At 62.2% G+C, this 11373-nt stretch overlaps 1 protein-coding gene across 2 annotated transcripts in view; it reads left to right on the top strand.

Annotated features, from left to right (window-relative positions):
• Positions 1-5093, top strand: part of ELAPOR1 (endosome-lysosome associated apoptosis and autophagy regulator 1) — a 55448-nt gene extending 50355 nt beyond the window's left edge. For both annotated transcript variants that reach the window (XM_074977359.1, XM_074977357.1), the window contains exons 20-22: positions 1931-2109; positions 2718-2883; positions 4860-5093. In XM_074977359.1, the coding sequence (XP_074833460.1) occupies positions 1931-2109; positions 2718-2883; positions 4860-4928 (414 nt within the window). In that variant the 3' untranslated portion in view covers positions 4929-5093. The remainder of the gene's footprint in view (positions 1-1930; positions 2110-2717; positions 2884-4859) is intronic.
• The last annotated feature ends 6280 nt before the right edge of the window (positions 5094-11373 follow it).

Genomic DNA, 11373 nt, shown 5'->3' on the forward strand with positions numbered 1-11373 from the left:
AGACACAGTTGCACTAAACAGCACAAGATCCACAGAGCTGACAACCGGTTGCAGACCCTGTGCCTGCAGCATGGATCCCCAGCTGCCGCAGCAGCAGCCAGAAGCCCTGGGCTAAGGGCTGCTGCACACGGTGACCATAGATCCCCGCAGGGGCTGGAGAGAGAGCATCTCTCAACCCCTCAGCTGATGGCCGCCATGGAGGACCCCGCAATTTCGATGTTGCGGGACGCACAACGACTACACGGTCCCTACTTCGACGTTGAACGTCGAAGTAGGGTGCTATTCCCATCCCCTCATGGGGTTAGCGGCTTCGACGTCTCGCCGCCTAACGTCGATGTTAACATCGAAATAGCGCCCGACGTGTGTAGCCGTGACGGGTGCTATTTCGAAGTTAGTGCCGCTACTTTGAAGTAGTGTGCACGTGTAGACACGGCTCAAATGAAATTAATGGGTAGCAGGTTCAAAACTAATAAAAGAAAGTTTTTCTTCACACGGCGCACAGTCAACCTGTGGAACTCCTTACCAGAGGACGCTGTGAAGGCCAGGACTCTAACAGAGTTTAAAAACGAGCTCGATAAATATTTGGAGGTTAGGTCGATAGATGGCTATTAGCAAGGGGTAAGGTATGGTGCCTAGCCTTTTGTTGAAGGCGGGAGATGGATGGCAGGAGACAAATCGCTTGATCGTTGTCTTCGGTTCACCTCCTCTGGGGCACCTGGCATTGGCTACTGTCAGCAGACAGGATACGGGGCTGGATGGACCTTTGGTCTGACCCAGTATGGCCGTTCTTATGTCCTTATGGTCCCGGCTGCAGCCATGCTCTGGGCTGCTGTGACGCCGACGCAGGGTGCTAACGCCGGAAGCGGTCTGGGACAGCCCGACAGGTGCCAGCGAGCCCAGAGGGTTTGTAGCACAGGCCTGACTCCCGCAACTCCATGGGAAATTCTGGCAGGGCCTGGGAGGTAGTGTCTTTCCCTGTCTTTGCCTCCCAGCGGAGGCCGGCGGAAGCTAGAGCTGTTGCAGTGGGTGGGGGGTGATACAGGAAGGCTCTGGGGGTGCTGCTGAGCTGGTCAAATCAGGGCAAGTTGCTCACAGACAGGGCTACATACAGCCAGGCCTGGGGGTCCTTTGCTGTGAGGCACCAACCAGTCCCAGAGCCCCGTGCACCACGCTGGCCAGCCGGACATCTCAGAGGCAGTTTTCTCAGACGTTCCTGGGCCACAAGCAGGGCCACTCCTTACACAGGGGAGGGGTTATGGGCACCACTCACACCAACCCAGAACAGGGTCTCCAGACCCCAAAGGACCAGCCCCGGCCCAGGGCAGCTAATAATCCGCTGGCTCAAATCAAGGCCTGGTCTGTGCTAGGAGATGAAGTTGAATTTCAGGGTCTAAGGTCAATTTTATAAACTATCCGTCTGCACCCCAGCGCCCAACGGGGCGATTTTAAGGGGCCCGAAGGCCGACTTTGGGAACACTGACTTCCCCCCAAAGTAACTCGAGAGGCTGAATTTGCAAAGTCGATCTATACAGGTGGCGACTGCAGCATTATTAAGATGGATTTTATTAGCCCTTAAACTACCCCCCAGTGCCCTCGAGGTGTCCTTTGCCATCATCGCTCCAGCCCTGCTGCTCTCCAGGTGTTTGCCACAAGCAAACACTGGAATACTAGTACAGAGCCAGAACTTCAAACACACAAGGCTACTTGCACATGGCTCGCCAGTGGTGCACAGACTTCACACAAGAGTTGGTGCAAATGTGTACTAGTGGTTGCACTGCTGATTTGCACATTCCCATCAGAGTCCCGGGGAGGAGTGAGTTGGCAGGCCTGGAAGGGAGCTGGGAACAAGCCTTGTGCATGGTGCTGCTCTGGGGGCCAGGCTGCACCCCACACGCTGCTGGCACGTTGTGTGACAATTCCCCCCCTGCAGAGGACCACTTACGTCTGGCGGGAGCCCAAGCTGTGTGCGGGGGGCGTCCCCCTTCCCGAGCAGAAAGTCAGCATCTGCAAACCCCTGGATTTTTGGCTGAAGGTGGGCATCTCGGCTGGGACCTGCGCGGCCGGCCTGCTGACCCTCATGACCTGCTACTTCTGGAAGAAAAACCAAAAGTGAGTGGCTGCCCGCCTGTGTGGGCTTCGTCCTGGCTCCCGGGCAGCGTGTCCCTTGTAGAGCCGCACCCCTTCCTCTGGCAGGCTCCCATCCGGTCCATTCCCCTGGCCTGCCTGGAGAGCTGCCGGCTCACGGGGCTGATGGAATGGGCGGGGTTCAGCATGCAGCAGGTGGGGATGGAGCTTTGCCTGGGAGGACCCAGCATTGCAACTGCCTGTTCCTTACACGCTCCAGGGAAGTTGATACCTAGGCCAGTGCTGAACACAGATCCCTGCCAGGTCTGAAATCCTGGTGGGGGGAGGCTCACGGGACCCCTTCCCCTCCTGTCAAGCCCACACAATCCCTCCCTTACAGCTCACTCCAGGGTTGCAGCAGCTGCCACCTCCAGAACCCCTGAAAAACCAGCCCAAGAGGCTGCTGTGCCCTGGGGCCAGGGGAGCATGGCCCAGCTGCCCCCCACCCAGGGCTGCTGTCCCAGGGTCCGCAGCCCCCCTTGGTACTGAACCCCAGATACTTGGTGGTTTTACCAGCCCACACATGCCGAAAAACGGGGCCTTCCCGTAGGCAGACCCCTTGACGTACCCATGGGCTCTCCTCTCCCCGGCAGGCTGGAGTATAAATACTCCAAGCTGGTGATGAACTCAACTGCCAAGGACAGCGAGCTGCCCGCTGCCGACAGCTGTGCCATTATGGAGGGGGAAGACGTGGAAGATGATCTGCTCTTCACCAGCAAGAAGTCCCTCTTTGGCAAGATAAAGTCCTTCACCTCCAAGGTGGGTGCCTCTCCCCCGGGCCCGTCGCTGGGGCAGCCGCCGTCCCCAGCACCTGCGTCCCAGCTGTCGGAACAGGCAGAGCGGCTGCTGGGTGCTAAGGGGGCGGCTGGTTTAGGGTTATAGCACTGGCCACCATGTCCGGACGGTGCGTTCCCCTCCCATCTGCAAGCCTCCGGGCCCCGCTCTCCCGACCGTTCGCCAGCAGGGATTTGGGGACGGCTACGGCTATCTCACGCCCACTGCACGCCCAGCCCCGGAGCTGCCCTGAGCAAACGGGCTGCGTGCTCAGAGTGAAGGCACAGGAGGGATGGAGCCTCCACAGGCTGGGCTGGCAGGGAGCTCTTGGCCTGCTCAAAGCGGGGCCTGGTGGTTGTGGAGTTCAGCTCTCAGGGGAGCTCTGCCCAGCTGGGGCTGGTGCCCTGCTCCTCTCCCTGCTTCGGCCCCTCAGCCGCCGGGGCTGGGCCGGGCAGTGCAGTTTGTGCTCCAGGCTGACGGTGCCTCTGCCTGGTGTGGTGTAACCGGACAGTCCAGGGGCTCTGCCTCACCTGTGCTACTGCCCGGGCCCCGCCAGTCGCAGCCCCGGCCGTGCTGCGGGGGGGTTACCCTGTTCTCACCACAGGCCTCGCTGAGGGGCTGAACAAACTCCCCAGGCCTCCCCTTCCCCTGGCCTGGCAGTGGCGCCGTGCTGCCCGGGAGCTGCAGGATGGGAAGCCACTTCCCTGGCCACGGTCAGTGCCCCCTCAGCCGCGTGCATCTGGAGGGCCACTGCCAATGAAATCAGAGGAGGCAGCCCTCGGGTGGCACCGGTGCCGCCCAGCCGGTGCCTGGGGTCGCGTGGCCAGGGAGGCAGGGTGCCCGAGCCGTGCGGGATCCGAGCTGCAGAGGGACCGTGGACAAGTCAACCCCAGGCCTGGTTGGGGCCCTTGGAGGTACCCAGATAGCAGCAGAGCGTGAGGAGACCCAGCTCTGAGCCTCCACTTCGGCCACGCGACCCCAGGCCAGGGCACCTCTGGGTTCCTCTAGGTCCGTGGGCCCTGGGCCAGCAGGTGCCTGAAGCGCTAACGCAGGGGAGGGAGTGGCTAACGTGGGGCTCACCTCCAGCGTCCCTGGTCGGTCAGTGGCTCCCTGGGGGTACGGCCCCTCTCACCCCAGCACGGGCAGGCGAGGGCACCCAGCCCGAGGGGGCCATATGCAGGCGGGGTGGAGGCAGGCCTGGGTGACACTGTAGGCGTCCGAGGGACGGGCGCAGTGAGTGCCAGGGTGAAGGGATCACCTTTGGCCTGGCCGCTCCTCAGATCCGAGCCCACCAGCCTCCCCGTTTGCATGCTGGCCCCTGGCTTGCAGCTGCCCTGCTGGCGGATTGGGGCGCTGAGCCCCTGCAGGTCCCCAGGGTGGTAATGGGAGCTGTGGGTTCTCAGAACCTCCAGACACGAGCCTGCAGAACAGTCCCTGCTGCTGCTCTCGGCAGCCTGTAGCTCAGCTCTTCCTGGAGCCTCAGCTGTCTGCCTGCCCACTGCTCCCCCATGTGTCACCCAGCAGCTGGCTCCCACTCACACGCAGGGCCCCGGCCTGCAGGGATCAGGCCCCGGAGCATCAGCAGGTCTATAAGCAATGCGGCGTGGGCCCAGACCGCCCCTCCAGAGGGCAGATCCCGTGGGTGCAAGGTGGTGCTCCCCTCCGGCCTGCTCGTGCGTCCCCCCGAGGCTGTGGGCAGGGACACAGCAGTGCCGCAGGACTGGCCTGTGCGGGGTGCCTCGCAGAGTGCATGGCTGCTGGAGGGAACGGCCCAGGGCCCTCGCTGTTCTCTCCCCGTCCCACCAGCTGAGGGGAGAGCTGCTGGGAAAACCAGGGCCCTCGGCGAAGGTGTGACGCAGGGAGGAGGGCCGGGTCGGTGCCGGGGTGGGGAGCGGTTCCGTGGCACAGGGGACGTGGCAGCGCCGAGCCCGTTGACCGCCGCGCTGCGTGGCTGTTTGCAGAGGACGTCGGACGGGTTCGACTCGGTACCGCTGAAGAGCTCGTCGTGCGGCATGGACATGGACCTCTAGGGCAGCCGGCGCCCGCCGCCTCTGCCGCAGGATACCTCGCCCCGCTCCCCGGTGAACCCCACGCCTCCTCGTGGCCTTATCAGACGCACTTGTCACTCAAGCTCTTACTGCCGTTTGCAGCCAACTCCCTCCCCAGGAAAGCGCCCAATACAGGTGTGTTTGTAACCCCGCCTGTGCCTCCTTCCTGGGCGCGTCCCTGGGGTCCCCGGTGGGTGCGGGCTCACACCCAGGCACGGCGGGCGCTGCTCGCCCTGTTCTGTCTCCCCGCAGATCAGCCCGGCTGCCGGCTGCTCAGCGCCTTGTCCAGCCGCGCCCTGGGGCTGTGCCGGGGGCCCACGGGCAGCCAGTCTGAAGGGCTGCTGGCACTTCAGCCCCAGAAAGGCTCCCGCCTCGGTGCTCAGCTCCAGCCGCAGTGGGAGATGGGGATGCTCAGTCTCCGGCAGAGCTGAGAAGGACCTGCCAGGGCTCAATGCCTGAGGGGTCCCCGGCTCACTGCCTATGCGCAGGGGGAGGAGGCCAGCCAGGAGACGGGACAGACCTGGAGTGTCTGGCCCAGCGCCAGCCGGGGGCAGAACGGCACCTGGGCAGATGTGCATTTTGGTGCCCCAGCCCCCCTTGCCCTGGTCCCCCAGAGCCTCCCCCTCCCCACGCTCCCCTCCCTCAGTCCCTGCCCCTCCCTCCCTGCACCACGCCTCCTTTGCCCCTACTGTCTGCCCCCCCTTCTGTGCCCCAGCCCTGCCCTCCTACCCCCACCTCCTGTTTCTCAACCCTGCCCCCACCTGTGCCCCAGCCCTGCCCTCCTACCCCCACTCCTCCTGTGCCCCAGCCCTACCCCCTCCTGTGCCCCAGCCTCTCCCTCCTACCCCCATCTCCTGTGCTCCTACCCCCGCCCTCCTGGAGCTCCAGGCCATGAGCAAATCTGACCCCGTTCCAAGTACTGCGCGGAGCGGCCTGAGCCTGGAGTGGTCACTGATGCTTGTCCATTTCCAGTTCATTTGTATTTCAGAGCTGGGAACTATAGGACTTGGGCCCGATCAGGTCCAACAGAGGCCAGGCTATGGAGTTCAACACGGGGTGGGAATCCCGAGCTAAACGGGGCCACTGAGCACAGAGCAAAGCTCTTACTACTTCTGTTAGCACAATGAGTGAGGACACATGGTCTCCAAACCACAGGTGAGCAGCTCTGCCAGGGAGGGACAGCTTTCGGATCAGCCCTGGCCATACCAGGCTGCTGACTGTAAGACACAGAGGTTCCCGGGCACAGCTGAGAAAACTAAACCTGGGCAAACTGCTTAAAACCCGGCCATGTACAGCCCAGGCTGGAGTTCCTTCACACCAGGTGAACCAAGCCAGCCACGAAAAACACCTCTGCCACCTTCCTGGCCAGCACCAGGTTACACAAACAATCCCTCAGGCTCCCCAGCTTCGTGGGTGCCCCGGTCAGCACCCGTCTTACACAGATAAGAGATTGTGAAAACCGAGCACACCAAATCCACACAGGTCGTTCCAAAACCCAGAGGGACCAGCCACATTCCCAGGCCAATATACCTCAGATCGTTCCCAACCGAGCACGCTGCGCCAACCCTTTAGAGCCTGAAACCTAAAGGTTTATTAATAAAGAAAGACCAGGGGGAGAGTGAAATTCTCAAAGCAGTCAAATTACCGACATCAATTACGAATTCCCTGCTGCAGGCTGCAGCAGATGGAACAGGCGGATATCTTAACAGTCCCTGGAATGCAGCCTTTGTCAAGGTGGGCCTGCAGGCCGTTCAGTTCTTAGCAGAGACATTCCTGCAGACTGCAGCCTGGAGAGCAAATGGTGACTGCCAGGGTCCTCTTTACACCTTTCCCAGGTGGAGGGAAATTCCTGCCTGGGATCACGTTGACAGTGGAGAATCACATGATCTGGTCACCTGTCCATCCTTTTTTGGGGCATTCTGCCATTGGCAGGTTTCCAGGCGACGTGTCCCAGCAAAATTCCTGAGCTGGGGGTTAACCCGATGAGGCCCTTTCTCTGTTCCGTCCGTCTTCTCCTGCCCAGGGCATGGCCACGTCTCCTAGAGCAAATTCCCAGAACTTATGTTTCTAATCCAAGCTCAGAGCCAGCCCTGCTGCTTCCTATACACAAAGGACACAAACCTACAAGCCGCACAACCAGATTCAGCAAATCCCCAGCTGTCATTAGACGCCCCACATGACGAACTTGGTGTGAGATTTGGTGCCAGCTTAGGACAGGGGTTACAGAAATGGTTCTCGTGCTCATCTGAAAATCCAGTGACCTCACAGGCACCCCTCCTTGGAGATCTGGGGGCAGAGCCAAAGCCCCAGCCCTGGCAGTGTCAGTCGGAGGGCCAGCTCCGTCACCCGCTCGCCTGGCGGACGACGACCTTTCTCACAGGGCGGTCCAGCCTCTGTGAGTGCCGCCTCCCAGAGAGCTCTGGCTTCATCCCCTGAACTTTGGAGGTGCCTTAGCCCAGAGGTTAGGGCTGATGCAGGGATTTTGACTGATTACCGTACAGGTTGATGCGGGGGCCATGTGCCCTCCAACGCCATGGGAAGGAGGGGCAAGGGGCCAGCCAGCAGCCGGCAGGGGGGCTAGCTGGGGGCCTGGTATCCTCTCCCCCTCCCCCACACTAACTGGCAGGATGTGGCTGGGGGGAAGCTGAGAGAGCTGGGTCCATGTTGCCCCATTTCTTCTGCTGGTGCTGGTGAGTGCGGGGGCCAGATGCCCACTGCCAGCTGTTCCCCAAACCCCAAGGCGGGGTGGGGCAGGGCAGAGCACGGAGCAGCTGGGCCTGGAGCAGAGGGGGGTTGGCCTGGCCCTTCCCTCTGCTGTGGTGGGGTCACCTGTCCTAGCCCCCCACCCTCCAGGTCTCCCCACACCCCATCCATCCAGTCATTGCCAAGGCAAGTTTGCAGTGAGAGCTTGGCCAACGTTTGACCCCAAACACCCACATCTAGCATAAGCTCCACGCAAGCTCCCCGGACAGGCGCCCGTCGGGCAGGCCGTCTAACTGTGCTCAGACCTCCCGCTGCAGCCTCAGTGCCCCTTCCTGCCGACCAGCCAACAGGCTGAGCACCAGCCACGCTGCCCGGGCCCCGGCTCATTGGCTGGCACTGAGCTCAGCCCTGGAGTGCCAGCGGCTGCAGCCTGTGGCATCCCGGGGTTGGACCCACGTCCAGCTCCTCGCATCAAACCAGCGCTGGGCTTGAGTCCCAGGTGCAGAGCTTCAGCCCCACATCCCTGCCATGGGCGTGGGGGCGACCAAGCCTTTTGCACCCCTGCCCCTCACGGCACTGGTGAGCCATGGCGGGGGGCATTCCTGGGCTGTTAGGTGGCTGCCACGCAAGAAAAGCTGCAGCACATTTCGCCACGTGTGGTGAACGTTGTCCCCAAGGCCGTGTCCAGCGGCAAATTCCCCCCCACGTCCGAGAAAATGTGGGACCAACACTCAGGAGAGAGCTACACCCCCAACTCCTCGTGTGAGTGCTGGGTGCTGAGCCCCGCCCTCGCCAGGCTGGAATGACGCCGAGGAAGCGCCCGTGCGAGGGACAGGGACGTGCGACGCAGGCAGCAGCAAAGAGCAGACCAGCCGCAGCAAAGTCGCCCCCTTCTTGGGCCTTGTGTCTTGCTCTCTCCGGCCACTTGGGCCCAGCTGTGTCCTGGGGCTGCCCCATGGTCGGGTGAGCATGGGTGTTAACTGGGCCACCGTCTATGTTCAGGTTGGGGCAGCAGCGCCCTGATGACAGAGGACTCACGTAATCCCTTCTGTGCCTGCACCCCCGGTTAGCCAGGGACTTGGATTGTTCAGCTTAGTACCCGACCTGCAGCAAAGCACAGCTGGGGACCAGACCTGACACTGCACTGCCCCAGCCCTCAGAGACCGCACGCAACGCACCGCCCCACTGGCAAGGCGCTGGGACCCTGCGTGCCGAAGCCAGGTTAGTGTCTGTGACTCACTCGCCCTATTTGAGGCCCAAGCAAGGTCGTTCGCTGCCTCCGTGTCACCTCGTGCCCAGTGACTGACGTGGCAAATAACACTGCCCGCCTTCCGGGGTCTGGTGAAAGCAGCGCGGTCCCGGGCTCTCACCATGAGGTCTGTTTCAGACACAGGGATTCCTGTTTAAACACAGCCTCAGCGTGCGGTCGGTGGTGTGGTAGGAGACCTCTTCTGAACTGCCCCAGTTCTGACTGCCCTGGGCTCCTGCGGGGCAACGCTACAGCTGTGGGTGGGGGGTGGAATCAATGGAGTCAGACGGGCGCAGACGTTCCCCACAGCACCGCACTGCTCATTGCTGGGTGGCTGGCATCGCACCAGAAGTTGGCAGTGCAGAGCAGCAGCCTGTGATGGGGTTCAGGCATTCCCAAATTCTGCACCCCGGCCGCAGGCAGGAGTGACTCGCACTCAGCAGAACAGCGGGTTTGTTAGCTGATGGGCGCAGCATCGTACAGAGGAGTCAGTGCAGCCGGCAGAGACAGCCAGTCCAATCCATGCTGGGGAGAGGAGGCCCCGAGGGGCCCCCGGTGCTGGGGCCTTGCCCCCTCCTGTGTGTCTCTCTCTCCCAGCCCAGACTAACTGCTTCCAACTCCCAGTTCCAATTCAAACCCCTCAGGCTCCACCTCCCCCTTTGTCTGCAGCCCAGAGGTGTCACCTGGTCACCTCAGTTACCCTCAGCAGGAGTCCCACACCCTCTGTGAGCCACACGCATCCCGCACTACATCACATAGACCCATCACTCACTGTGTGAAGGGCTAATCCACATGTGCATGTTCGGGCTGCCAGGCCCAGCGTGGCACCACTCAGCCACCCAGAATTCACACCACCAGCAGCAGCGGCTTCCTTCGGCCGTCTCCCTTGGCTGTCACCAGAGGGGAGCCTGGCTGCGTTTGCACAGGGGAGTCCTCGGCCTCCCTAGCACAAGAGAAATCGTCTCTCCTCACGCTGGGCCCAGTGCTGATTGAAGCCCAGGGCCTGCGCAGGGCTGAGCACCTGTGTCCTGGACAGCCACAAACACTGAGTCACAGCTGACAAGCGCCTGTAGCCCTGCCAGGGCTGGCATCCACCTGGGGCTTTGCGCTTCTGGTTCGAAGGTCTCAGTTTGGTGCCACTCCATGGCTCCATGGGACGAAAATAACAGCTGAGTCTCCTGTTCCTCTGCATCTGTCTAACTCCATTGACTCCACCACCCCTCCCGCCCGCAGCTGCAGTGTCGGCCCCGCAGGAGCCCAGGGCAGTTGGAACCGGGGCAGTTCAGAAGAGGTCTCCTACTGCACCACTGACTGCACACAGGCTGTGTCGAAACAGGAATCCCTGTGTCTGAAACGCCTCAGAGCGAGAGCCCAGGGCCGCGCTGCTTTCACCAGACACTGGGGGCGGGCAGTGTTATTTGCCACATCAGTCACGGGGCACAAGCTGGGCTGCCCTGCACCAGGGGCTCTTTTGAAGTCAGGGCATGTCAAGCTGCCTCAGCCCAAGCCCTAGAGCCGCCTTGCTGGGTGCAGGTCCCTTACCAAGCATTGCCAAAGTAATGAAGTTCTTCGTTAACTGGGCCGTCATCTTCTTATGAACCCCCTGAGCGCAAGTGGCTCAGCTGGGAGGGGAGACTCGCACCGCACACACATAGCTCAGGGCTGTGCTCGGCAAACCACAGAGCCCCAGCCTTGCATGTGCCTGGCCATGGTGCCTGGCGGGAGCTGGGGGAAACCCCCTGCATGCAGCCTTAGCACTCAGCCCAGGCGGCCATGGCCACTTGCTCTCCTGTCCTGATTTGGTTTCGAAGGGAAACGGCCAGGTGGCGCATGACGGGAGCGCAGTTACCTGGCACAGCACCCAGTTATCCAGGGGGCTTGCGTTGGTGGGAGAGGACAGTCACACAGCCCTGGCAATAAGCCATAAGCATCACCAGTGCTCCAAGGGCCCCCTAAACCCTGAAGCCCAACGGTTTGAGAAGAGAGAGTCACATGCCACTCCATGTGCTAACTCCCCTGCAGCTGCATGGCCCTGCCAGCATGGACCGTTTACAGGCCACTTCTCCCAGGCTTTTAACACCCATCCCTCTGCAGACCTGCTCCAGCTGGCGCTGTGGGACTGCCCAGGGAGAAGAGCAGAGACAAGGTGCTGTCAAAGGGGCGATGGAAAGCACCAAGCCCCTCGGGCACAGGCTGTGGGAATGAGGCAGGGCTGGGCAGGGCCCTTGGGGCACAGACTCAACACAACTGGGCACCAGGAAGGCTACACGTGCTCAGGGTCCTGGCTCCGCCTCCCACCCGCTGCCCCGCCCAGCTGTTCCCGGCCCTGCCGCCCCCACCCCGCGCCGGCAGGGTGCGCTCCAGCTCCACCCCCGCAACCCGGCTCACGTTGCGCACGCGCACCGAGCACCCGCTCCCACGCATGCGCCCAGCGTCCCGCTTCCGCTCCCCGCGGCTTGTGCGCCGCAGTGCCGC

The sequence above is a fragment of the Carettochelys insculpta genome, chromosome 26 (genome assembly GCF_033958435.1).
Source record: "Carettochelys insculpta isolate YL-2023 chromosome 26, ASM3395843v1, whole genome shotgun sequence".
Classification (NCBI taxonomy): domain Eukaryota; kingdom Metazoa; phylum Chordata; order Testudines; family Carettochelyidae; genus Carettochelys; species Carettochelys insculpta.